At 40.7% G+C, this 26,455-nt stretch overlaps 1 protein-coding gene across 1 annotated transcript; it reads right to left on the bottom strand.

Annotated features, from left to right (window-relative positions):
- Window positions 1–4,276: 4,276 nt before the first annotated feature.
- LOC133116281 (sacsin-like) lies at window positions 4,277–15,009 on the bottom strand. The gene is made up of 3 exons (XM_061225721.1): window positions 14,814–15,009; window positions 13,803–14,381; window positions 4,277–12,992 (listed from the first exon to the last, which is right to left on the bottom strand). The coding sequence occupies exons 1-3, from the start codon at window positions 15,007–15,009 to the stop codon at window positions 5,089–5,091; spliced, it is 8,679 nt and encodes a 2,892-aa protein (XP_061081705.1). The 3' UTR covers window positions 4,277–5,088.
- Between the last annotated feature and the right edge of the window lie 11,446 nt (window positions 15,010–26,455).

The raw sequence follows: 26,455 nt of genomic DNA, 5'->3' as shown, positions 1-26,455 counted from the left end.
AGCCACATTCCATACCATAAACCTTTGATTATAGATTCAGTAGCCACATGGGAAAATAGAGCCCAGTGTGGGAAATACCATGAACATTTACAAATACAGTGCAACCCTGTTGAAAAAAACTGTGCTTTTGAAACAGCTAGTAGCTGGTTGACCAGTTCAGACCAGCTTCACGCTCACCATAGTTTGACCAGCTCAAGCTAGGTTTTGAAATAGCTGGTCGCTGGTTATTTCAACCTGGTTATTTCTGGCTGGATTTCACAGCAGTGAAGAATATAGTGTGACCACCCCCTTCATGTAACTCTTTGCTGTTTTTGCTGGGACATGTTTGTGTGAAAAGGGTTGATACTGTATAAACTACTCTACCTTACTATTCCCCAAAAAGAAAAAATGTTCTAAAAAAGAAAAAACAGACACAATTTCCACTCCCAGTGAGAGAATCTGTGAGGACAATGCTCATGGCTTTAGTCTCATCATCTCTGTTCTCCTCCAGCCCCGCAGTGTGAATGATAAAGGCCAACGGATGTGGAAAACGTTCCGGACCAGGATTCAGCAAACGTTCTGGACCAGGATGGGACAAATGTTCCGGACCAGGATGGGACAAACGCACTTGGTGCAGCGCCTGTAGAAGTCCCCGAAGCTCAAGAAGAGGAGACACAGCAGCCACACCCACTGGCCCGAGGTTTTTCTTATCCCTAAAAGCATGCGCCTATGATGACACCAGTGCTCAAACATCTGGCTGAAACTGTGCATCTAATAACACCCAGGGACCCCGTATGAGGGGGAAGTTTGAGGCCCTGACTGACAGGGGCCCTCAAAAAATATGAGAGCAAGTTTTCTATTACAGCCAATGCACCAAATTAGTTCATGAACCAATCTATATACAACAGTTAAAATATGAATCAGAAGACAAGTTATACAATACTAATCATAGTAAGCCTAAGGCTTGGTGAAGGAATTACCAAATTATAGCTTGCTTATATACCACACAATATTCATTACCAGCTCTCTTGGTAGTAGGTATTTTAGTCTTGCATAATGTGGATGATGACTTCCGATCTTCTAGCAGGATGGGGTGAAGACATTGACTGGGTGGAGACGTATGAAGGAGCCCCCGAATTTCCAAAACCAGGTGCTAAGCATGCTAGCGGGGCAGAACTTTGTCTGGACCTTTCAGTGCACTCACTTCACTGATTTCTATAGAAAGAAGAGATTTAGATGAATACTGTATATTTGGCTCTGGTTGCTCACTAACGCTCTCCACTCCTTAGCAGGAAACCTCTCATGGTCATTCACCACCTGGAAAGTAGTCCTATATGCAAAGGCAAGCAGTCCTTCCTGTGCCATTCATTTCACTACACAACTGAAAGTTACTTTTGAGTGCCGTCATTAGTAAGGTATAGGTTGATATTTACCCGTATTCACAAGCAAGTGTTTAACATTCTCCTTCTCTCGTTCTCCTTCGGGCCGCCGAGGGACGGGGGTATGGGCTGTGTATCTAACACTAGCTCCAATTGAATCAGATGGGTACAATTGGCTACCAAATTGAGAGAAAAAAGGGAAAAATCCAAAAACAAAAAAATAATAATTTAGCTAATGAAATAATTAAGAGCAGAAGTTGGTCTGAAATCCAGAAACGTTATAATGTATGCATACTTTGTTTTCGTCTTTTTAACCCGTACATTTTTAGCCGTTTAACCCATGGGTCTCTCCCCTTTCCTGCCCCCACTCAGCGCGGTGTTCACCCGGACCAACCTGCTGGTGGTGGCGGTGGAGCTGTGTGGCTCGGAGCAGGAGGCCCTGGACCTGGTTGCCCTGGTGACCAGCGTGGTGCTGGAGGAGCATTACCTGATCGTGGGCGTGGTGGTGGTGGTGGTGGACCCCGGGGTCATCCCCATCAACTCCCGCGGGGAGAAGCAGCGCATGCACCTGCGCGACGGCTTCCTGGCCGACCAGCTGGACCCCATCTACGTGGCCTACAACATGTGAGCTCTCTGGGGCGTGCCGCAGAGACGGGGAGGGGAGAGGGACTCTCGCACCTCGGACCGGTGGGGACGGTAGCCAGATCTCTTCGGCCGCTCCGCTTTGCCATGCTCCGGGCCTTTGAGGGGGTCATACCACACGTTTGCTTTTGTTGCGAGTCACTCATAGAATGCTCATCTGCAAACCACATAGAAACCCATGTCGTACCTGTACTTATGGGAGGGGGCCTCCTGTATATTTCTCTCACACCTATATGGCTGTATTGCCCCAAAGCCCAGTGTCCTGACACAGAACCCCCCCTCCCTCCCCTCCCCGCTGTGCTGTGTTTGGAGGAGTGGGTGGAGGGCGGGGCGTTTGGGGCAAAGGGGCGTGTGAACCATCATTGTGCCTCATTTCACTTGGTTGGGTGTTGTTCTTCTCTCATTCTCATGTATGTCCTATGGTTTAGACAAAAATTGGAATGTCTGATTTAACAAATGTGTGCTTGTTAAGTATATTTTTACTTTATTTAAAAAACATAACATTCCTGTCTGCATTTTTGTACAAAACCGTTTATTCACAAAACAAGACACAAGATGTATGCAAATTAATTGTTAGATGTGTGAAATTAATTTATTTTATATTGATTGACCTTACTGTGGTTTTAAAAGAACAAAATGCAAAAACGCTTTTTACATTGTTTCATCTCTTTGAGTTGCTTCGATTGACAGCACCTTACTGCATTTTTCTGCAGTATCTAATTAAATCCATTAAGCATTGGTTGTTTTCACAAACCTTGTTTCTGCAAAGTTTGTTCAGCAGGTTCCTCAGGTTCCTCAGGTGTTTTTCAAGAGGAGGCTTGACAGTTGATCCTTGGTGTAGTACACACCAGTCAGCCATGACTGGGTCTTAGTGCTGTGACTGACTTTTTGCTGGTCAGTACAAGTTTTCTTGCCAATTTCAGGGCATAGTTTCTTCATCTTAAAATGATTTTTACTTGTGATTAATTACATCTTCAAATTATCCCTCTGACAATTGCATCACAACTCTACTAATTTGAGAGAGCAGAGAATTAAATTAAATGAGTAAAGATCATTATTGAATTCATGCAAAATTGAAATTGTGAGAGGCGTGTGATTTTGTTTTGAGAAAATCCAAACCAGCTTTACACTAGTTCCTCTAAAATATTATGGTTTTGTTATTACTTTCAAAATCATTGTCTTCACAGAAATGTATCTTTCAGCCAACATTATAACATGGCTTGGGAATTCTGCATAAATAACAATGATTCAGTTGACTGGAGGAACTGACTGTCTGATCGGCACCTTAATCTCTCTGAATCTCCACTCTCTGTCTGAATCTCTAGCTACAAGTGTTGAGTTGTGAACCAGAGGGACAAAGCTTTGCATACTGTATTCAACCTATGAAGTGAGTGAACCTGATGTGAAGACCCTCTCTGAAGATTGTTTCCTCTAAAGCCTGTGCTGTACCCAAGCTTGTGAGCTTGGAAATGGGCATCGAGCCTACTGTATTTATGTACAGATCTTGTGTAAGTTATTTTTGGAATTCCACAATTTTTGGGAATTCCACAACTGGTTGTAGCAGCAATCCCATGGAGCAGAAGAGACTGAATTTGCACAGAATGGACCAGACTAACCATACAAGTGTTATAGTTTTGTTTTATAACCAGACAAGAAAGCATACATGATAAATAATATGCCTTGTACTATTTTGTATTGGTGGGAGGGGGGAGGATGTTGAGATGGGTTGATTTTAGAGAAAATAAAACACATAAAAATATTTTTTAAATTAACTGGAGCCGTTCTTTTCAGTTTCTTAATCACATCTCCCCCCCAACATCATTTTCCAAGTGACGTTTTTCCATGCAAAGCAGGACTATTTTCCACCAGAACCATGTCAGGGTGTGAATTAAACAATCAGAAATGTGTCACTCCATTATACTATTCCATATCTATACTACATTTATATTCCTATATCGATAATATTGAAAAGATTACCCTCTTGACATGTTACGATTTGATATTCTGCACACATTATGATTGTAATTTTGAAGCATTACATTGCTTCATGTCATTATGACAGTTAAATGTCTCTGTACCTTAAAAAAACTGGTTCACAATCAGTAGATGAGAGGTTTGCTTAGAAAATATTTGTCACCAAAATCCTCTTTTTTATTTCTCTGAAAACCTTCCTGAATTTTCCCAAATTTTACACCCAATAATATGCGCACATGGACCAACAGTACGCAAAGAATAAGTAATGTTTCATGATGCAATATGCAATAAAAATGAAGCACTTTCAGGTTTTTTCTATTTTATTGATTAATTAAAGGCATAAGATAATCTTTAAACAAATACATGAATGTTTCTCAATTTTAGTGAACTACTAGCAAACAAACCATTGTTCTCAATTTTCATTTTCATTCACAAACATCAATACAGTCAATAACCCAAGATAATTGTCAATTTCAAAAATAACTGGTGCTGAATGCAGTCAAATATGTAGGGTACAGTATATAAAGTGTAAAGTGTATAAAAAAAGAAAATGACATAAAAATATTTCTTGAAACATAATAGCAAACAAACTGTTTTGTCTCTTATTTCAATGATCTCTTGATCTCTCCCAATTTTAATTTTGTATTTCTGGGAACACAGCACTCCTTGGTTTGATGGCATGTTCCCTCACTCCATAACAACTGCACAGACATACTCAGATAATGGATTCCTGAAGCCAACTTATTCTTCCATTTCAACGTTATTGAGAAAATTCATGAAAGGAAACCGATGCACTCCTGGGGTGCCCTGGGTCTGGCAATCTATATTGTTGATAGTCTGTATTTGCAATGTTACGGATTCTATTTGCCTCTCACGTTTTGTCTGCATCTTCCATCACTAGTTCCTGAAGAACTGGGAGTGACTTTGCTTTCAGAGCATTTTCTAGAAGGGCACTGATTTCTTTGGTTGAACCTTTCCCAGTATTAAAGATCAGTCTTTTGGTCATGTCTTCATTGTGTTTTAAATAGAATGTGCAACCCTCTTGTTCCCACTTCACATAAAGCTGTGTTTCTTCTGTCACAACTGTTTTGTCTCATATTTACATAACCTGAATTCATTCATGAATGTAGGAATCTATTTTAGTTAAGATCTCAGATGACAAGTCCAGCACCTCTGTTAAATTCCAAGAGTTGAATTGGTCATTGGGAATACCCGGTGAAGTATGGTAGTTTGGATACTGGGTTTTCTTGGCATCCACGCCCAGCTGCTTCAACGTGTACACCATGTTAGGCAAAGTGTTCAGTTTGGGACTGACTCGCGACAGTTTCCGGGCAAGGCTGGTAATGGTTTGGTCGGTGGGATGATGCCCAGTGTTCTTGTACTCTGCTCCAAAAAGGGATTTCTCCACAGCTTGGTGCACTTTGAATAAACACCACTCTGTGGATGTTCCCCCAGCGTCATTGTAGGCTGCAGTGAGGTCACACTTTGCCTGCCTCTGCCAGCGCCGAGCTTCCTCTGGGTTTGGTCTTCTACCCTCATGGAATGTCCAGAAGTTGTGTTCTCTGGAAGAATAGCGTTGGCTAAATCCCTCCCGTCCCCTCCGATGCCGAGAGGCTTCCTGGTCCCACTCCCGGAAGAAGTCTCTGAAGGCTGAACTCCATTGAGAGTCTCCTTGACCAGGTCTGGAATGGTTGTGTCCCCCCCTTCCCCCCCTTTCTAGTTCCTCAATCTTCTTTTGCAAATATTTGCAGGCTTCAGTGGCAAGGTCAAGGCAATCTGGGTTTTTGTCTGGATGCCACCTGAGATACAGACGTCGGATACCTTTACGCCTCTCCTCCTCTGGCAGTGTCCAGATCTCCTGAAGGAATTTGTCAATTTCACTTTGCACCTCCTCCATGGACTGTGGTAGGACAGGTGGTGGGTCAGACTGCCCTGAACCCTGTGACGGAACAAGAGACATGCAGCTCCCACCAGTTGAGGGAGACCTTTTTCCCCTTTTGAACTGATACAGATCAAGAGCGCTTACTTCAATTATCTCTTGTTCCCCAATTTTAATTTTGTATTTCTGGGAACACGGCCCTCCTTGGTTTGATGGCATGTTCACCCGCTCCATAACAACTGCATAGACATACTCAGATGATGGATTCCTGAACCCAACGTATTCTTCCATTTCAAAGTTATTGAGAAAATTCATGTCAAGGACATCGATCCACTCCTCAGGAATGAGAGTCCCGGGGTCTGGCAATCTACTTTGTCCATAGTCTGTATTTGCAATGTTACGGATTTTATTTTTCTCTAATAATCTCTGTACATCTTCCATGTTTTCACACATCAGCAGTTCCTCAAGAACTGAGAGTGACTTTACATTCAGAGAATTTTTTAAAAGGGCATTGATTTCATTGGCTAGACCTTTCGCAACATTCATCATTACTTTTGGGCTCATGCTATCACTGTGTTTTAGATAAAATGTGCAACTCTCTTGTTCCCACTTCACATAAATCTGTGTTTCATCTGTTGTGTTGTCCAATGGCTCTTGATGCAGAAGAATGATTGTTTCAAGGTACTCACAGCAGATTAACTTCATTCTTTGGAAGTTCTGGCACATGGCATCAACATCACTTTGAGATAAGGAACCACAGCTCTGTTCCCTTAGGAGGCAGACAAGGCCATGTTTAAAGGAGCCAGAAGTCAATCGGTTCTTGAACCAACCACTGAATTCACAGCATTCCCCATATTCACAAGGATGCATGCTGGATTCCACTAAAGCCTGGGTAGTAACTTCAGACAACATTTTTGGACGAACACTGTTGGGTAACCGCTGTAGCAGTTTCTGAAATGCATAGGCATCATGCCAATGATTTTGAACCTCGGATTTCTGAACTCTTCCAAGCAGTTTTAGTTTCTTTTTTACAGAATGCTCAAACCTGCTAACCGAGAAATAAGTGTCATTAAAATAAAGACAACTTGATTCATACAATCTACCATCTCTTGCTGGAAGATAAAGTGGCTGAGCAATCTCCAGTGAGTTTTCTTTTCCAGTCTCGATAAGGTGGAAAAGCTGTTGAACAGTCCATCTGCATGTTTCTTTCTGGTTTGGATTCATTTCTTTTTTGCCGATGCAGTCCCGATAAATATCCTGGAGAATAGTGCTGTACTGCTGGGTAGATGCTCTATCTCTGACACCTATCTTCTTAAAGAATTCTTCATATTTAACAAGATCTGGAGGTAGTTTGAATAAATAGGGTCTGAACTTGGTGTGATTATGAAGTATCATAACTGTTTGTTTGGGCTTTACAAGTTCAGCATCTTTTTCAACCAGTACCACAGGGAGATCAATCAGAGGTTGGGCATTGAAATCCACAGCCTGGAGAAATCCATAGGACTGACGAAAAACTTTAGCTCTGGTGTTAACGTTTTCAGTGGTACTGCATGCAGCTTGGCAGATGTTCATCAGGTTTCCAGTTACATGCTGCGGGTAAGGCTCATCAAGTGCTCCTGCCTCCTTTAAAATATTTATTTGCTTCGAAACACATTTTCCTGAAGGCAATATTGGCACTGAGGTCCAAATCAGAAATTGGTTGAGTGGGTCTTTCTCAATGAGAGAACCTTTAATTGCCACAAATTCCCTCTTTCCAGCAAAAGGCTGGTGATACTCACAGAGGTCTTGCTGAATTTCAAGTGGAACAACAAATTTTATGGTCGATATTCTTTTCAAAATATCTGAGTTTGTGTTGTCCCTATTTAAAAGGCTTTCAAATAAACATTCAGATTTTTGTTTCAGCCTCTCCAGGGACATATTCCCTTTGGTGTCAGATTCAATTTTGTGTGCAAACTCAATCATTTCATCATCTGACACAACATGTTTTAGTCCTAGTTCCTTCAACAGTTCAACAGTCCTGAAAATTGTCTGTTCACATCCAATGATTTTCCAAAACTCTTCTGGAACAAACCGCTCTTTTGGGAGCATGACCTGATAAAGCTTTTGCTTATCATCATAGAAGTATGAGGCCATCTGAAGATTCCCAAAGACATCCCAGATGAATCGGACACATTTCATTGTGGAGATAATTGTATCTTTGTAATCATCAAAGTCTGGATATCGTCTTATTTCCAGAAGCATCAGGAATGCATTGAGAATCAGGGTATCATTGAATGTGCACACAGAGGGTAGGATGAACTTTACATAGTACCCTAGATCATCCAGGACTGTGATGTCCAATTTTTTTGACAGCAATAAATTCACAGTACTGTTTTTGAGAAAAAGTGTGTTCTTGTCAATGGCGTACAAATCTGGAAAGCTTTGTTTTAAGTGTGTATTCAAGATGAACACATTCCTATGCCCATCAATACATTGCCGCCTCCCTTGTATAGTTTCAAACAGTGGAAGTGACCTGAGCTTTCTTTTGTAGTCTTGAGTATTTTGTCTAGAGCATAGTCCTGCCTGAAAGAAGTGTAGAAGATCATCCAAGTCTGTATCAGCAATCCGTTTAAACAGAGTCTGCTGCGACAGACAGAGTTGCTCTAGAACAGCACTGCTGTCATTTGGATCTAACAGTTCTGGAGTAACATGCTGTGAAAGCTCAATATTTGAGAAAACACATGAGTCTAAAGTCATGAATCCAAGTTTGCACAGTATTTCATGCACCATTGATGAAAATATTGGATTGGAGACAACATTGCAAAGTGTCCCCATTGTTTTCAGAAAACGTTTGCCATTTTGACTTGAGCATATTACTGGAACAACTGGAGAATCACTAAACAGTTCCTTGATGTCAAGAAAGGCCTGGTTGTCCTTACTGTCTTTCACCTCAGCTGATTTAATTTGATCCTTAAAGAAATCCCAAAGCTGCTGGAGCCATTTGCTCACTATCTTTCCTGGAACATACAGCTTGCATTCCGGATCAACTTTACAGTTCTGAAGGAGGCCCTCAAGAATGGGTTTCAGATACATTGCTGAGGTAGGGATGGTCATTGCCTTGAGAAAGTTACCTTGCTGAAGAGCACCAATGTGCATTCCATTGACTTCATAATCAGCAAAGTCTGCCTTGTGTCCTTGAAACAGTTCACAGAATTCTGTAAAGAGCCTTGGGGAGTCAGTATGAAAATACCTCAGCATCTGATCTTGAGTAAGGAGAAGAGGCAGACCACACATGGTGTTGCAGTTGTTCTTATCAATGTCCTTCAAGCAGTAATTCAGAAGCTTTTTACATCTGCGTTTGTCTTTGATCAAAGTACGGCTAATAGGCAGGGGTAAATCATTTTCTGTCATTGCTGGATCATTCAACGGTTTCCTCTTCAGGAAGTTTATTACTGTCATTGGACTGACTGACCTTACTTTGACATGTGCTCTGTTGAAACTGGCATATATTTTAATCATTCGATATGAGAATGGGACTAGATTCATACCAATGTCTTCTAAGGTATTAACAAAGCTCTCTGAGAATGTGTCCATACCGAGATGCAGCAAAATGGAATTTGAACTGTCACTGTGGTTCAGAATGAAATGAGGTGCATCGGTTGGTTCTCCTTTGTTGACACTAGTCCAGGTGACAGTGTACATTTTTTTGGACTTCTGATTTGAACTGCTTAGAATGGGAATTACACAGAGATCCCTTTCATTGATTGACTTGAACACTGCATCGACCATTCCCTGCCACTCATGTCCGACACGGTCTGTAACTTCAGGAAAAAAGCTTAGAAAAAAGTCATCCAAGCCTAGCCGCAGGTAATTTAGAGAAGACCTGATTTTCTTACCGGAGGCACACATGTTGTTTAAAAGGTCAGCATACAAGGGGGCAATGATGTCTAACTTCAGGGATTCATTCCAATCGGACTTACTGCTCTTACCATCTTCTTTCCACAGGTCCCTTCTGGAAGAGTCCACCTCAAAGTTTCCATTGATGTGCACTGGAAGTCCAGTGCTGCTTGGTAAAGGGAGGGAACAGAAGACCCTACCAGTAAACGGCTGTAAATTAGTTTCTGATTTCAAACAAGCTGCCACAGCAGCCTGAGGAACTCTTCGGCTAGACTGCTCATCAGTGTTTTCATTCATGAAGCCAAACTGCTCTGCCACAATCCACTCACTGTGCTTTTTGATGGATGACGAAATATCCATTTTGTAGATGGTTTGCAGTGATTCAATTGGCCCACCTGAATCTAGTGACTTTTGAATATGATTTTGAAAATGAACTTTCTTCTCATCACATTCTCTGGAGAGCTTTATCTCTGCTGAGATTGTGGTTTTCATCTGGCCATCAAGTGTGCATATTTCATGAAACTGTATTTTCCTAATGTGCCTCAAAAAGAGGATCAGTCCTTCAGGATCTTCCTTAAATGCACTTGAAAGTTCTTCTATATCCAAATCGTCTATTGTGCTCTTTGATATCTGCGACATTTCAGACATTTTTTCTGTCCTTAGTGGTAACCTAAACATAGTCCCTTCCTCAAGTTTGAAATTTGAGGGAAGGAATGTGTCATACACATCACTGAAAGAGTCTTTGAATTCCTTTTCTAGTGAATACATACAACCTGGTAATAGCTTGGTTCCATCTTGTATATATTGCAGATTTGGGTCAGAAATGCAGAGCCATTTGTCTCCTGTCAGAATTGAAGGACAGTCAGTCAGATGGTAAACTGAGTTAAACCCCAGGCCATACTTTCCAGTTTTTCCTTGCACCCCATGTTTTCCACCTTCTCCTAGTCGTTGAATTCCCTCCAGATCTGCATCTGAAAACACCTTGTTGTTGTACACACACAACGCTGGACCTTGCAGTAGATTCCATGTATCACCAAAGGTTTTTTTGGTGTTGTGCTTCCTTTTGTCCCAAACAAAGTGAATCTCTGTGGCCTGAGCATCATCAGCATTTTGTATGAGCTCTTTCAGAATATCCTTCTTCGATGGGTAAGCTTGTATGATGTTCTTAATCCGGACTGTCAGTTTCTCATGTTGTCCAAACTCTTTGACCATGGGTGAAAAGCCTGCAACACGGTGATTTTGCAGAGTGTTGTGTCTTGTTGTTTTAACCCCAAAGTGAAGTACAATACTCCGAGGAAGTAATTCATGACACAAAGTGACATCTTTTGAGACTGGCATCCAAGGGCTGTCATTGTAGCAGAGCTTGTGTGAGGGACATAACACACCATTTTGATCAGGCAAGGGACAGTCTTGTGGTTTATTATCTTCTGCTTCATACAATCTGTTTGCAATTCTGAGACTGAGGTTAAGATCACACTTGGAAAGTGGTCTGCAGTGATATTTAGTACTCAATTCCTGAAGAACCCCCAATAACAGATCTGAAGTGAAATACTCCTGAAGCCCAACACATTGCCAAAGGTTTCTGAATTTAGAGAAGACATCTGGAAGGCAGTAGAGGTATGGTTTAGCTTCAAAGCTTTCTGTCCTAGCCACAGATTTCACATTCACAAATTTGCCCTCAATTAGGACAAATGGAAATGATTGAGCCGTCTCAAAAATGACCCCTGACTGAGTCTGTTCCTTTGTCAATTCATCCAAGTAGCCATAGCATTCATAAGCAATGTTGGAATGCATATCTCCATCCAATGCATTGAAATGTAGCTGTGCATTCTCTAGCTGCTGAAGCACTGTCAGGAGGGGTGGATTTTCAAGAACCCCCAATTTACAGAGGACTGGGACATGGTGTGATTCCAGAACTGCTTGGTCTACTGTAGTTTGTGTCATGTTTACCAGATATCGACAACTGGAACTGTACACTTCAGTGGGCTTTGCAAGTGGACTACCAGTACTTTTGTCATGCTCAGGGGTTTTTGGTGGACAGGCTGGAATGAAGGCAGTGTTTCTCAGTGAATTCCAATGAGGAGAAGTCCCATCATTTAAGTGTTCTCTTGTTAGATCCAAGATTCGCCTAACACGCTTGTATGCTTCCTTTGCATTTGTTTGCCAAATCCTGCTAATAGTTTCTGCTCTCTCTTTGATGTCCTCCAGTGAAAGAAAATCACTCAACATTCCAAGTTCTGACAACCGCTGGATTCGTTTTGGAGTGCAAAAATCCTCAGCTGTTCCTTCAAGAAAGCGTCCTTCTTCTGGATCATACAGACAGGCTACTTTTCCTGAAGGGTTCACAAGCCTCCTAATGAACTGAAGCTCTTCACAACCAATGGCTGGGATGCAAGGGTGGCTTTTCAGGAGGTCATCTATTGCTTTGTCATTCATGTCAATGGCATGCAGTACAAGAGCATCCCTGCTCTGAGGATCCATGGAACTCAGGTTGCTAAATACTATGTCTTTATAGAATTCAGCCCAGTCCAATGTCCTTGCCGCAACAATTTTGCTAAAGCCTGTCTGGCTGAAGTTATATCTCACCCAATCTGGAAGGGGAATAGCGAGGTAAGGTTTCCCTTGATTTGCCATGAACTCTTTCATTGCAATCTTTCCCACTTTCTTGTTCTGTTCTATATTTTGGTGTAAAAATCTGGCCTTCTCAATAGAGCACCAGCTTTTCCCATCACTGAAGAGTTCAGGAGCCTTGCCAGAAACATTGTGAGCAATGGCAGAGTAAAAAGCAACAGTGAGAGATTGAAAAGATGTGCTCACTTTCTTTTTGTCAGGCCAGAACATGTAGTAGTGGTACCCCTGGAGTTCTCCCTTTTTTGACATTTCCTTCAACACAGAAAGTGTGAAAATGTATGACCCTGTGACCGCATCTTGAAGCAAAGCCTTGTTCCATTCATGTTTCACTCCAGTATCCCAAAGGCCCTTCCTGTTAGACGTCACAGCAAAGAATCCATTGATATGAACTGGAAGACCAGACTGAATCGAGAGTGGGAGGAAACAGAACACCTGGCCAACTGAATCATGCTTTTCAGCTAACCAGTTTCCCCCTTTTGGATCTTTTTGAAGAGGCACGGCAATGCTTCCGACTGGCAAAGGAAACCTCTGTTTACTTTCTTTCTGGAACATGTCTAATGATGTTTGCATTCCAAAGCAGGAATTCACAAGCCAGTAGCTGACATCAGATACATTCTGGTAGTTTGTTGTCACTTCAATGATGTTTGCAGAGAGGCCGTCAGTGACATGTTAAAATTTTGCATCAATTTTCAACAAAACTTTTAAAGAATCACTCTGCCTTGTTTTCAGAGGAGTGTCATCTGGGACACGCATCGTGCACACAACTTTTCTGGTGACTGTGAAGAGAGTGTTTACTTGTTCAGCACATGGGGGAGTACTAGAATTTTCAGGTAGAATCTCAAGAGACACTTTGCTTATGTTTCTCAAAAACAGCATAATTTCCCCTGAATTATGAGTCAAATGTTGTTCAAAAGCACCAATATCATCTCCTTCAAAAACCTTGTCGCTGACCTCTGATGACAGAGCCTCTTTCTGTGTCCGGAAAGGCAATTTAATGAGTGTTCCCTTGAAGAATTTGTGAGCACTGTCTCTTGATAAATCACAGTCAAAGATCCCTTGATAGGGCTTGAACTGTCCAGGAAAGCTGTGAAAAAGACGTTCCTGGAATAAGTCGAGTTTGATCCCAGGACATGCTTTACTTTCTATATGCTTCTTCAGATGAGTCACATTTGGATCGAGTATCAGGAGATTCTTACCACTGAGGACAGAGGGAATATCCGTCACGTGATAAACAGAATTGAAACCAAGCCCAAACTTCCCAATTTTTTCTACTTTTGTTTCTTTGGAAGCAGATCCAACTTTGGTAATGTTTACCCAATCTTCTTCTGTGAAAAGTTTATCATTGTATGCCCAGAGACAAGGACCCTGGCAGAGAGACATATCTTGGTCTATAAGGCTGTTAGGGGGATTTTTGTGCTTTCTGAAATCGAGCATGAATTTACATGTGGTTGCGCGAGCATCTTCTGCATTCTGTATAAGCTCTTTGAAGAGGTCCTTTTCCTCATCATACTCTTTCAGTATGTTTTTGATCCTTAGGGTTATGGGTTCTGTCTGGCCACATTGCTCTATGCCAATGAATTCTGGGTTTAGGATTCGAGTGCTGAGGGAGGGAATTTTCAACCAGTCAACTGTAGCTCCTGGTATCTCTCCATGTATTACATAGAACTCCTCCTCGTCTTTCCTGAGGTCTTCCAAACCATCCCTGGAGATGTCACAAAACACAGTGGAAGATAATTTCTGCAGGTTAAATAGTCCATTTTCTACCATGACTGGTATGGGGAGATTGTCCTTAATGCTTTTCTGCCCTTTCCTCATCCAGTTCAGAATGGCAATGGCTACTTTCAGTTCAGACTGAGTTCCATAAGATGGCAATTTTCTGTCAATGTGATGTTTCATGCTATGCAGCATCCCCTCAATTTCTTCATCTGACACTGATGCTCTCACTCCAAACTCAGTTAGCAAGTCTCTGTACACCAGAAATTCTTCTGGTACCTTTTTGATATAGGAGCTAAGATCTAATCCTGGTGGAGAGTTCAATACTACATCACAAGGAGGCACAAATTGATTGTGAATCCAGAGCCAAGGTACATTTTTCTTATTCACTGTGCCTCTGAATTGAGCAATGTTATCTTGCATGAATTTGTAAATGCTGTGCAACTTCACTTTGAAGTTTAAATCGATATCTGGATTGTGCATTCCAGATACGCTTGCTTTCAGAGCAGAAAGATTATCAAACACTTTCTCAGACGGAGGTGAGCTTAGCAGACCAAGCTTTTCACTAACCTTCTCATTCAGTTTCTCAGTAAGAGGCATGACATGACCCACAATATTGAAGTACTTTGAGTGCCGTACCTCCTTTGGCTTGAACATGCTTGGCTTTTTGTTTATATTTTGGTGTTCATTCACAGCATCTGGAATGTTGCAAGGAATCCACTGGGTTCCCAGTAGCTCACTAAGCTGTTGAACCGAGAACTTTGAAAGCACGTGGGTGTCATTCAAAAGTTTCGTCAGGGCCTCTGCTTTTTCTGAAGCCTTTTGCAGAGACTGCACCTGCAACATTGCAATGTGCTTGGCCACATGAAGGGCATCATTAGCAGTGATGTTATTTTCATCTGTCTTCATCCCAAGACGTCTCAAAGTGTCCAACATCTGGGGATTACTTCTTAAGGCCATGGGAGGAAAGAATTCTGGCTCAAACAGGGCTTTGAATGTTTTGTCGTTAGGATCAAATAAATCTGATGCTTTTTTGAGATCTCCTGTTTTCAAGTCAATGAAGCTCAAATGTTTACATTTTTCATACAATGCCTGGTCCTGTGCAAAAAGGATACTACCATGTTGTAATATCCAGGTCATTATTTGGTCTGCCTCTTTCCTTTTGTATAGTCTCTTCTCAATTCCATTGACCAAAAGTGTGGCTGCCTGAGCTGCATTAAGGAGGTCAGTCTTGAGCAGTGTAAGGAGCCTACGGTCTGCTTCGTTTGCACACTGCACAACTACATCAGTCATGAGAAGAGTTTCTGGGAACAATAGAACTGAATTCAGAACAACTGCCTGCTTTGACTTAACAGAAATGTATTGTCCAGCTTTGGATTTTAGAGAAGCCTTGAACGGAATAGGGGCAACTCCGAGAGAAGGCCTTTCTCTGCTGGTGTGAGAGAATCCAGTGAAGAGAGACACAATTTCAATTCTTCCTTTTCCATGGGTGAAGCAGACTCAATTCCATGGATGACTTGATGCTTCTCCAAGTTCAGGAACAGTTGTAGTATGTTCCTTGGGGAGGGAGTTAATACATAGGCCTTAAGATCCCTATGATCAGGAAAGGTGTCTCTCTGTATGATGGTACCACCCACTTTTCTCACCACCTTTGCAATTTGTTCCGATAAGCTGTCCTGATCGCTTTTATGAAACACTAGAGTCGTGTTCCGTTGCAGCTTTGCAAGAATTACAGAACTGGTGGAATCCAACAGAGGTTGAAGAGGGATTAATGGCATGCCAACAAAGCTGCTTAGCTCTCTCCAATTTGTGTTGAGATATTTCCAGAAATCTTTTAGCCACTGCATAGGAGGGTGTTGACCTTTTCCCACCTGCCAAGTCACATGACCTTGTGTCTTCTTCCAGTCTTCAGGAAGACTTTTTATGGCATATTTAGCCACCATTTCTGAATCCATCTCGATAATTTTATTGTATGTACCTGCAAGGTAATGCAAACAATTTAAATGTATTGATATTAATTTTTTAATTATTTAAATTTAAATTGTACTCCAATGAGAGTTGCATTTGTCTCTAATATAATTTACCTTCTTTTTATGGGATTTTCTGTCCTCCATTTTCAGCAAACTGATAACATTTAACCAATACTAAACCAAAAAAGATATTTTCATTCAGTCTCACATCCAGGTGAGTCACTGTAAAAGTGTCACTGTAAAATTTGAATGTAAAAATAGCTATGGAATGCTATACCTAGAGGTGGTTCTGTGTGTGTGTTTTAAAAAGAAGATTTTTGGGAAACATTAAACTTATCCTTTAAAGATATAATTATGATAACATACAGTGGGATCCAGAATTACTGGCACTCTTGATAAATATTCATGAAAATACTGTTTCAATGGAATCAACCAAATTCTTACATTTTTCATTTTTCACATTTTTGTCATTTGGCAGACGCTTTTAATCTAAAGCGACTTACAAGTGCATAGGTTCTTCCAAAAGTCAAAGCATCACATCCATTACTAGGAAAATACACATGGAATGCTGGTCTAAACATATAGTCGTCATCATAAGTGCAATGTTTATTTTTTATTTTTTATTTTTATTTTTTTGGGTTAGACAAGGTTTCAAACAACTTTAATACCTTTGGTAAAGATGGGCCCCCATCTTCAGTTCAGACCATACATTTTTGATGGGATCTCAGTCAGGAGACTGAGATGGCCATTGCAGAACATGGTTGTTTTCACTTAACCATTTCTGTGGGGATTTTGATTATATGTTTGGAGTCATTGTCCTGCTGGCCAATCTACCTACAACCATGCCAAAAATGTCCATGTTCTTGATCTTAAATAGTGCCACGGACAACTGCCAGCAAAGCATCTACAAAACCTCAATGGCCCACCTTCATATTTGTCAGCAGGTATAAGGTGCTTCTCCTTCTTTGGATTTCTCCTTTTGCCGCCAAACATGTTGAGTATGGCCAAACCTTTCTCATCTGACCATAGGACTCTCATCCAGTCAAAAATTATGTTTTGCTTGGTTTTGTTTATTATGGTCAGTAAGGGCAGTCTTTGTGCCACCCTTCCAAATAGTTTGTTGGTATGGAGATACCATTTTAAAATTGTTATCATTTTTACACCTATGGTTTTCAGAAAAGAATTTATGGCTTAAAAACATTGAAGATTGATGAGAGTAAGTGTATTGAAATAAAAGTATATACACTCAGTGAGCACTTTATTAGGTATTTTTAAGACTTATTTTTCTGCTGCTTTATTCTGCTGTTGTAGCCTCTCCACTTAGAGGCTTGACACATTGTGCGTTCAGATATGCTCTTCTGCATGCCACTGTTGTAATGCGAGGTTATTTGCATTACTGTCACCTTCCTGTCAGCTTTGATCAGTCTGGCCCTTCTCTCTGACCTCTCTCATTAATAGCGCATTTCTGCCCAAAGAACTGCCGCTCACTGGATGTTTTTTTGTTTTTTTCACCATTCACTGCAAACTCTATAGACAGCTCCAAGGGATCAGCATTTCCAGAGATTCTCAAACCACCCAGTGTGGCACCAACAATCATTCCACTGTCAAAGCCACTTGGATCACATTTCTTCCCCATTCTGAAATTTGGTCTGAAAAACAACTGAACCTCTTGACCGTGTCTGCGTGACTTTATGCACTCAGTTGCTGCGACATGATTGGCTGATTAAATATTTGCATTAACAAGCAGGTGTGCAGGTCTACCTAATAAAGTGATCACTGAGTGTAGTTTCCCCATGTGTTTGAAAATAATATATGGATTAAAATCTGTTGTTTATTAAAGGCAGCTTTTTTTCTTCATTTGTATTTAGGGTGGCAGTAATTCTGGAGCCCACTGTACCATTACCAAACATGGTTTTCTGTATAAAGTGTTTCCCCTTATATTTTCAATGCACATTACCATATGCAAGTGTACTATGGAAAATAATCAAAGCGTATGTGATTACCATCGGCAAGATGTTAACTACCAATGCAAATAATATTCAAATTGCCTTCTTTGAAAATAAAGGTATGGAGGACAATGTCTCATTTTTCTTTTTACAGTAATTTCACTTACTGAGAACAAAATAAAACCATGACCCTGATTTGGGTCAAATCAAGACCTTGACCCAAATCTTGAACTACTGTCATTCTTTTTATATCACTTCAAAACATGGCACCAACATTGCCCAAATTTGTTTGTCTACTCCAATAATGTAGGCCAATTCATTTGTGTCCAAATTGATAGAATGGTATCTGTTCTGTATGAAATGTAATTGTGATGAAGATGGTGCTTTCTTACTTGTTGCTGCCAGTTTCCTCAGGTGGATCAGAGTGTTACTTCGGAGATCTCTGGGTAAGAATACTTCTTTCATGCCTGGAAGCAACTCACTGCAGGAAAGCATTACAACAAAAATGAATTGTAAAATATTTATTAGTTTTTTATTGTATGTTTATATACGAAGGGCAGAATATTTTTAAATATATGCACAATTTTACTTCAATTTAGTTTAAATGCACCACAATCTTTTAAAAAAAATACAAACTTAATTATGTTAGTCAGATCATATTTTGGTTGGTACAAATTATTTTACATTTTTAATTATTAATTTCCTCTCCGAGAGCAAATGTAAGTTATTTTATAGTAAGTTATTGCTTTTATATTGGCAATAAAGGCCAAGAATTTAAACAAGATAAAATACACCAGATTGTTGGGTTGACGTCTCTGCAGAACTTACTGTGGGAACTGCTCATTGTCGATGAAGGCCAGATTGTGATCTTCATTTGTGAATGTCTTGAAGGTCCCATTGCTAAGAGGTAGAAGCTGCAGCTCCCAGAGCTCACGGTATTTTCCATCACTGAGCATGTACTCCAAAATCAAGAGCTTGTCCTCCCTGGAGAGATTTAAATTTCCATTTTTGCGGAAGACATTTCGAACAAAATCAGGGGTTGTTCTTCTTAAGGTTTCGGGACTTTCAACAGTAGTCTGGATGTCTCTTGATACATGACTGGGAATGGACACCAGTTTTTCCCCCAGTGCTATCAAAACACTCGACACCGCATTCTTCATCTGCGGCTCCATGCTGTCATCAGGCAAGAACACAGCTTCTGACAGCGTCACCCATTCATCTGCATCCACAGCCAGAGAAAAGACAGATTCATTCAGCAGGAGAAATTGCTGCAGCATTTCCATAGCAACACCATGCCATCTCTCCTTGTGTTTCATTTGGTCAAGGTCAGGCCAAAGACAGTACACGGAGGAGGAAGGAAAGTCGTTGACTTGGGAAAAGCGAATGGCGTCCAGGATGATCATGTGGTATGCACAAGGGAAAACCTCCTTAATGAGCAACTCATTCCAGACAGCAGCTTCATCAAATCTCTGGTCCTCCTCCCGCCATTTGATGTGCCTCCTGTTGTCTGTGAGGCCGAAGCAGGCATTAACATGGACGGGGAGCCCAGTGCTGTTGGTTTCATTGTTTGGAAGGGGCAGAAAGCAGCTCAATCTTCCATCAGTCAGAGACCTCTCCTGGTCTAATGGGAATGCCAGGTCAACTTGGGGTCGAAAGCTTTGTTTCTTGGCTAGCGCGTCCAGTTCTGGCACCTGCCCTTCTTTCATACAGCATGTTGTTATAAGCCACTGGACGTCTGTTTTGCCTTTGCTTGGACAGTCGGAGGATATGTTTTTTAAATGTGTGAAGCCCTCCACAGTCAGCATTTCTCTTGAATGAAAAGATTCATTAACCGTAAGGCTTGATGCGGATGCTTTATGCCTGACATTGACTGAGCCATTTGTACTGATATGAATTAGGGAGACTGATGAAACCTTTCTCAGGAAAAGCAGGCTCATGTCTGCATCAGCAATGAAGCTGTTAAAGAGCTGAACCACTCTGTCAGAATCATACATGTTGTCTGAAATCTCAGATGGCTCATTACGTAAAGGAAAGCGAAAGAGGGTTCCGCTGAACTTTTTGCCTTCGCCAACGGCATCTTCCCAACATTGGTCACTGACATGTCCGAGCACGTCTCGAAACGGCTGGACCTGATCGCTCAGCCTCAGCAGTGCTTCCCTGTCTTCCTCATCGTCAAGAGACCAGCGCATGCCTCCCTCTCGCTCTCCAAATATCGTCTCCTGTGGGTCCAGCATGCCAAGGTATTTGCCACTGAATATGCATGGTAAATCTAGAAATGAAGAGTATTTATTATTTATTTAGCAGGAACCATTCACAATTAAAAAACCATTGCACCAGAGTTAGCTTCAAGCTAATTTACATCTGCAGTCCTTGGGCAAGTACAATACAAAAATAACACAATATTGCATTAATGGCATTTTGCAGTCGCTCTTATCCAGAGTGACATACAGTTGATTAGACTAAGCAGGAGTCCTCCCCTGGAGCAATGCAGGGTGAAGGGGATCGAACCACTGACCCAGTCATGTACCTTAACCACTACGCTACAGGCCTCCCTATAAAATGCTGTAAATAACAATTACAATCGGAAAAATTAAGAATGAAAGAGAGATCATCATAACAAAGGTAACTACTAGAGAGGACATTATTGTGTCAAAACGTTTAAATTGGCAGATTCTCCGATATTAGTGGGTAGTAAGTTCCATTTTCTGATTGCTTTAATGGAAAAGGCGAACGGTTGTCTTTTTCAATGTTGTGACAGGCTCCTCTCACTGAGGCTCTAGTCTGACTATGGGGGTGAGCAAACATTCTTTAAAAGGGGGTGGTGCGATATCATGAATAATTCTACACATACAGTCAGCCAGGCCATACATATTTGGACATTGACAATGTTATTTTAGCTGTCTACCACAGGATATGGGAGTTGGATGTATAATGAATATGAGCTCAAAGTGCAGATTTCAGCTTTAATTTGAGGATATTTACATCTAAATCGGTGAACGGTGTAGGAATTACAGCCGTTTTCCCCCAATTTTAGGGGCTCAAAGATTATTGAAAATAATTAACATAATCATAGATTAAATTGTCATTTTTTGATACTTGGTTGCATATCCTTAGCATGCCATGGACTTCCTGATGTCCGTGACCTATCAATATCATCAGAGTCTGGATATCATATTTTCAGGTTATCCTACAAGCGATACTAAAACTCTTTGCATTTTAATGGATCTCAATGGGAATTTGGGGGTGGGACTAGATTCAGCTGTAAATTACGCCGATAAAGTTTAGAACACATTTCTTGGCTGAATGGCTTTCAGTCATCAAGGGTCCAAGGTATCAAATGAGCCTCAAACCATCATGCTGTTGTCAGATATGCAGCAGATATGGATGGATCACTTCAAGGGTTGTTTCTCCTGAATAATTGTCCTACTGAACCCGAAGGATTTAGATGTAAATACCCTCAAATTAAAGATTAAAGTCTGCACTTTGAGCTCATATTGATTCATTATTTACTCCCAACTCCAATAAGAGGAATGACAGACATCTCCACAGCCCCCATCCCTCCAATCTCACCTGGTGTGGCAGAAAGGCCAGAGCAGCATCTGATGTTTAACATACACATAACAACAGTCACAGTTGTTCAAACAGTAGATGGAATAATTAGCCATTTGTGCAAATCACCTGTAACATGATAGATGGAGTTGAATCCGATTCCAAACCGGCCCACTTTGTTTGGATCGTTGCGTTTCACGCTCCTCCCTGTGGTCTGTATGCCTTCCCAGTCTTCCTCCGTGAACTCTGCATTGTTGTAGGCATAGAGGGCAGGACCTGCTCAAAAACAACCATAACAATCAGAATGAATGCCAATTAGCTCTCAGTAATTGTATGCAGCTCAAACATAGCTTACAGAGATACAGACTGCTCCTCACTGATTAGGATAACATGATCTAAAACAGTCCCTGTATCTGGGTGTTACTAATAGTTTGTCTTTTTGTTTGATCATTAACCAGTTTTTATGGTGTTATGTTAGATGACATGAGCAACCAATCGCCATTACAATATTCCCATGACTTACATCAGGAAAATGTTTTAAAAGTGCAAACCTCAGACTGTGGTTAGACTGTACATTTTATTTCAATTTGACATGATAAAGCACAATTACATGCCAATTATGTGCTTAACTACGTTTGATATGTAAAAGTGCCCCCTGGTGGGCATTACAGTGAAATGTGAAGGATTGGTCCGACAGGAGCATTCTAAAACCCAGCTGAGAACACTAACCAGAGTCACTATACAGCAAGCAGAGGGGCAAAATGTAAGTCAGGGCAAATATCAGGGCCAAACAGGCAAAATGCACTGAAGCAATCAGACCAAAGGGCTAAGGTAGGAATCAGAGCCAAATAAAACAAAGCAATGGTCAAACACAAAATCCAATGAGAAAACAAATCATAAGGGGCTAGAAGGGAATCGAAAGTCCAACAAAATACGGTCAAGCCCAGAAATTCAACAAGGTAATCTCAAACCACAAATCTGCAAGTAAAGTTTGAACAGCTGAGCTGGGTTTAATTGTACACTTTATCCCTGACGGTTCCCTTCCCTTGCTTTAACGGGGGAATTCCAAAAACGCAACAACACCACTTTTGCAAATACAATACCCTGGTATTTCTCCAGGTCTTCAGTCCAAAGGGTCTGGGTTCCATAGGCTCTGTCATCATGGATGAAAACTACCTCTGTAGCACCAGCATCATCAGCATTCTGTATCAGCTCCTGTTTATGACACAACAGTAATCTTCCTCGTCATCAAAATGAGCATAATACATGAAGGTCTGATGCACAGTAGGGAACACTCATTGTATGAATATGAGTAATGAACACCTGGGGTGGGCGGGGGTGTGGGGGTGTATATGAATAAAACCGCACCTTCAGTATTTGACCTCCATCGGGATATCTGCGCAGAATATCTTTTAAATAGTCGATAAAAGGTGGAGATGTGGCACCAAAGGCATTTCTAGGGAAAAATAATTATAGAACATACAAAGTTAGAACTCCTCTGTACAGTGCCCAGAAAAAGTATTTGGCCCCCCCCATCCTGATTTCCTCTATTTATTGTTGAATATGTATGAATATGAATATCACACTGAATGGTTTCAGACCTTTAGACAAATTGTAATACTACCAAAAAGGGACCCTGAGCAAACACATTTTTTAAATTACCATTTCATTTATTTAATGAAAAAGTAATTTCCCACTGAAATTACTTGCCCCGCCTTCAGAAGCTTTATAGGAAGGAGTAGAAATGCTTCCTATAATTTCATATCAGTCTTTCACATCACTGTATATGAATTTTATCCCACTCTTCTTTGCAGAACTGAGCTAATTCAGACAAATGCGTACGTTTTGGAGAATGAACTGCTCGTTTTATTTATTGCCATTACAAAATTATCTAATTTAAAGTTGATAAACAACAATTTATATTTCATCCCATTATTAAGTTATAAAACTGCCTATAGAGCCCAGCCGAGTCAATGGAAAGGCCAAAGTCATGCAGTGTGTGCGCTTTGTCCACCCTTCCCCCCACTCGTCTTCTCCCCGCGAGAGGAGCAAGATCTACATCCGATGTCCACCTGGATTCATCATGCATCGAAATGGCACACTGACAGCACAGAATGTATTGCCCGAGAAGTTTGTTTTCTAGAATTAGGCTACCAAAAATGATAACAGGAAACAATTCTAGACCTAATATACTTTTATTTTCGGTTAGTCAAATGAGAACCGAGAGTCAGACCTGGAGCAATCACGACAGACTTTATATTCGACTTTATGCACCTAAAACACAAGGCATCTAAACGCAATTTGTCATCAGCCTTCAAAAATAGTTCCATTTCGTCAACTTACTTCCGTCTCTTTTGTCTTGCCGACAAATCCATTCTTCTAAATGTGATCCTTATGAGAGAAAGTACTGTTATAATGAGGTGGTAATCGGTGGTTAAAATAGAACATTTACAACTTATACATTATATGTGCATATATGAATTGAACGTAGCCTATAGCTTAACATACAAGTAACACTCAAGTGATGTTACGCTAAAATAAGCGAAATGAACAGGCGGGAGATTAGTAATGTAACCCATTAGCCGGAGCATAGTAGATTAATCACATTACCTTCAAAATCTTTGCATGCTCCATTTGTTCATGTCATCTTATCAGTACTGAACCTCCCATAAAAGTGAGCGTAGCATGCGGTGTTACATTCCTTTTATGAAGGCACATCCCCTGCCACCGCCAAACCTTAAGTTTCCATTTACCAAGTTTAGTCAACACAATAAGCCATGAGTTTCGATTAACCAAACGAAGGAAACGAAACTCAAAAGTGTCGCAAGCCGTGCCCGAGCAATAAAAACGTATACATGTAGTTATTGTTAGAAAATTTATGGATGTGTGTTTAATTGCATCTTTTAATACTATCCAATGAAAACAAATCATAATTTAGAATTTAAGTGCATTTTTACACAACTTTTAGTATCAGCTGATGATGAAAAACGGCATGGCCAATGCCAGACTTGTGCAGTGTAATGACAATTAAAGCACCAGCCGAAAAGCAGCGGTTTTAAAGGCAGCGCTGTCTGTGGTGTTACAACAATATGTTATTAGTAGCATACATTTTTGCGATATTTGTTTGTGCATGTAGTAGTATTTGGATAGAGTTTCAACTTTTAATATTTGTGCTACTTGAAATGGACGCCCTTGAAGAACAAAAGATCAACAAAATTACTAATCATACTCACAACATATGGTTTTTAAGCCATTAATGCGGTCCACGGGGGCAAGAACAAATCAAACTAGTTGTTTCCAAAAATGCTGATATTGGTCGGATCATAAGCAATGGTAACACCACAGATATTAATTTTTTTAATTAAAAAAATAAATAAATGGATAAGCTCTGACATGGTTGGGGGAAATGTAGCAAGATGTTCCTGAATGCAAGACTATTACCATTTTACTCAAATTTCATTATTTATTTAAAAAAAATCATTAATTAATTTCAAGCATTTTCTCAGGTCATTTGCAACACTTGGTGAAACAAAGTACGCAATAGACATATAGGCTGCTGTTTTAAATCATATTATTTTCCAAACCTAAATATAACCATGAATTGGGCCTGAATTCCTCGTTTGGGCTGATCACATCGACAGGCACTGATTACCCGCTTTCCCAGGTCTTTACTATTGACATGTAGCCACGTGCTGTTCTCATGTAACAATATTGGATTAGGTTACGGCCACTTGGTTCCAAAACTGATTTGCAGTGGGGCAAATCCCAAAATATATGCTTGGTTCCCTGAGCGCATAACTCAAGATCAGAGAATGAAGAAGAGAATGCAGTGTCATGTTTGATCCATCTGCGCATGACCTTCTCTATCTGCGCAGCTGTGAATCCTATATTAAACAATAGGGCTCCACCTAGTGGTGTAATTTATAAAGACACATCTCCATCAATAAGGATGATACTCCTTCAGAAAAACTAAACTCATCTTATTGAGCTCAAAATCAAAACTCTGATAAAATATTTGGTGCCGACGGACCCCTGAGCACAAACCTCACAGAACAGAAGAGGAACGTCATGATGTGACTTTTTTTTTTACATGTAATGTACGTTCTGTGAAGAAAATTATTGCTTATGAGGTGATGGTCAGGATTTTCAGATACAGTGCACCTGAAAGATTTCATCAAATGGTATCTCATCATTACTAGTGGATAGATCTTTATCCCAAATTGATTGAATTGCAAGGAGTTTGTAAGAGGCTGTAAGGAGAAATGTGTTAAACCCCTTGTTCCATTTCTCCTCTCCAGCATGGCATGTATTGCATGTGTGGGAAGCTCTGTTCCCCCGAGGTATGTTTTTTTGCCAGACGCAAACGTAGGTGAAACGCTTTTCAGCACTATTATTCAGTAACGGATTATTACCAGTTCCTGTTCCAGTTCCTAATTAAGTGAATTTTACAAGGAGAGCAAGTTCAAATCACAATGTAGCATTTATGTTCAATAGGTTCGTTTTTTCAGACCTCCAGTTACTTTCTTAAATCACCTATGCTCATTGCCATTGCCAAACATCACAAAGCCCTTACTCAAGTGCTTCCCAAACTCGATCCTTCTGTACGCTAATTACACCCAGAACTTTAACAAAATGTTAATTTTGCTGAATCATGTGCTTTTCATGAGGGATTATTTACCCTTGTAAGCCACATTATCAGACATACACTCAGTGAGCATTTTATTAGGCAGTTATTATTTTTTAGGCTTCTACTGCTGTAACCTATCCACTTAGAGTTATGGTGCGTTGTGTGTTCAGCGATGCTCTTCTGCATACCACATGTAATGTGTGGTTATTTCCGTTACTGTCACCTTCCTGTCAGCTTTGACCAGTCTGGCCCTTCTCCTCTGACATCTCTCATTAACAGGGCGTTTCTGT

This window comes from Conger conger, chromosome 17 (assembly GCF_963514075.1).
Source record: "Conger conger chromosome 17, fConCon1.1, whole genome shotgun sequence".
NCBI classification, from domain to species: Eukaryota; Metazoa; Chordata; class Actinopteri; order Anguilliformes; family Congridae; genus Conger; species Conger conger.
Note: the sequence above shows the minus strand (reverse complement) of the source record. Positions and strands in the feature narration are given on the sequence as shown.

Coding starts and splice junctions, on each gene's coding strand:
- LOC133116281 (XM_061225721.1), bottom strand. CDS start 15,009: ATGTTGGACACTTTGAGACGTCTTGGGATGAAGACAGATGAAAATAAC. Junction 14,382..14,813: donor GTTCTCGGTTCAACAGCTTA/GTGAGCTACTGG, acceptor ACTCTCCACCAG/GATTAGATCTTAGCTCCTAT. Junction 12,993..13,802: donor AGATGCTCGCGCAACCACAT/GTAAATTCATGC, acceptor ACATCATTGAAG/TGACAACAAACTACCAGAAT.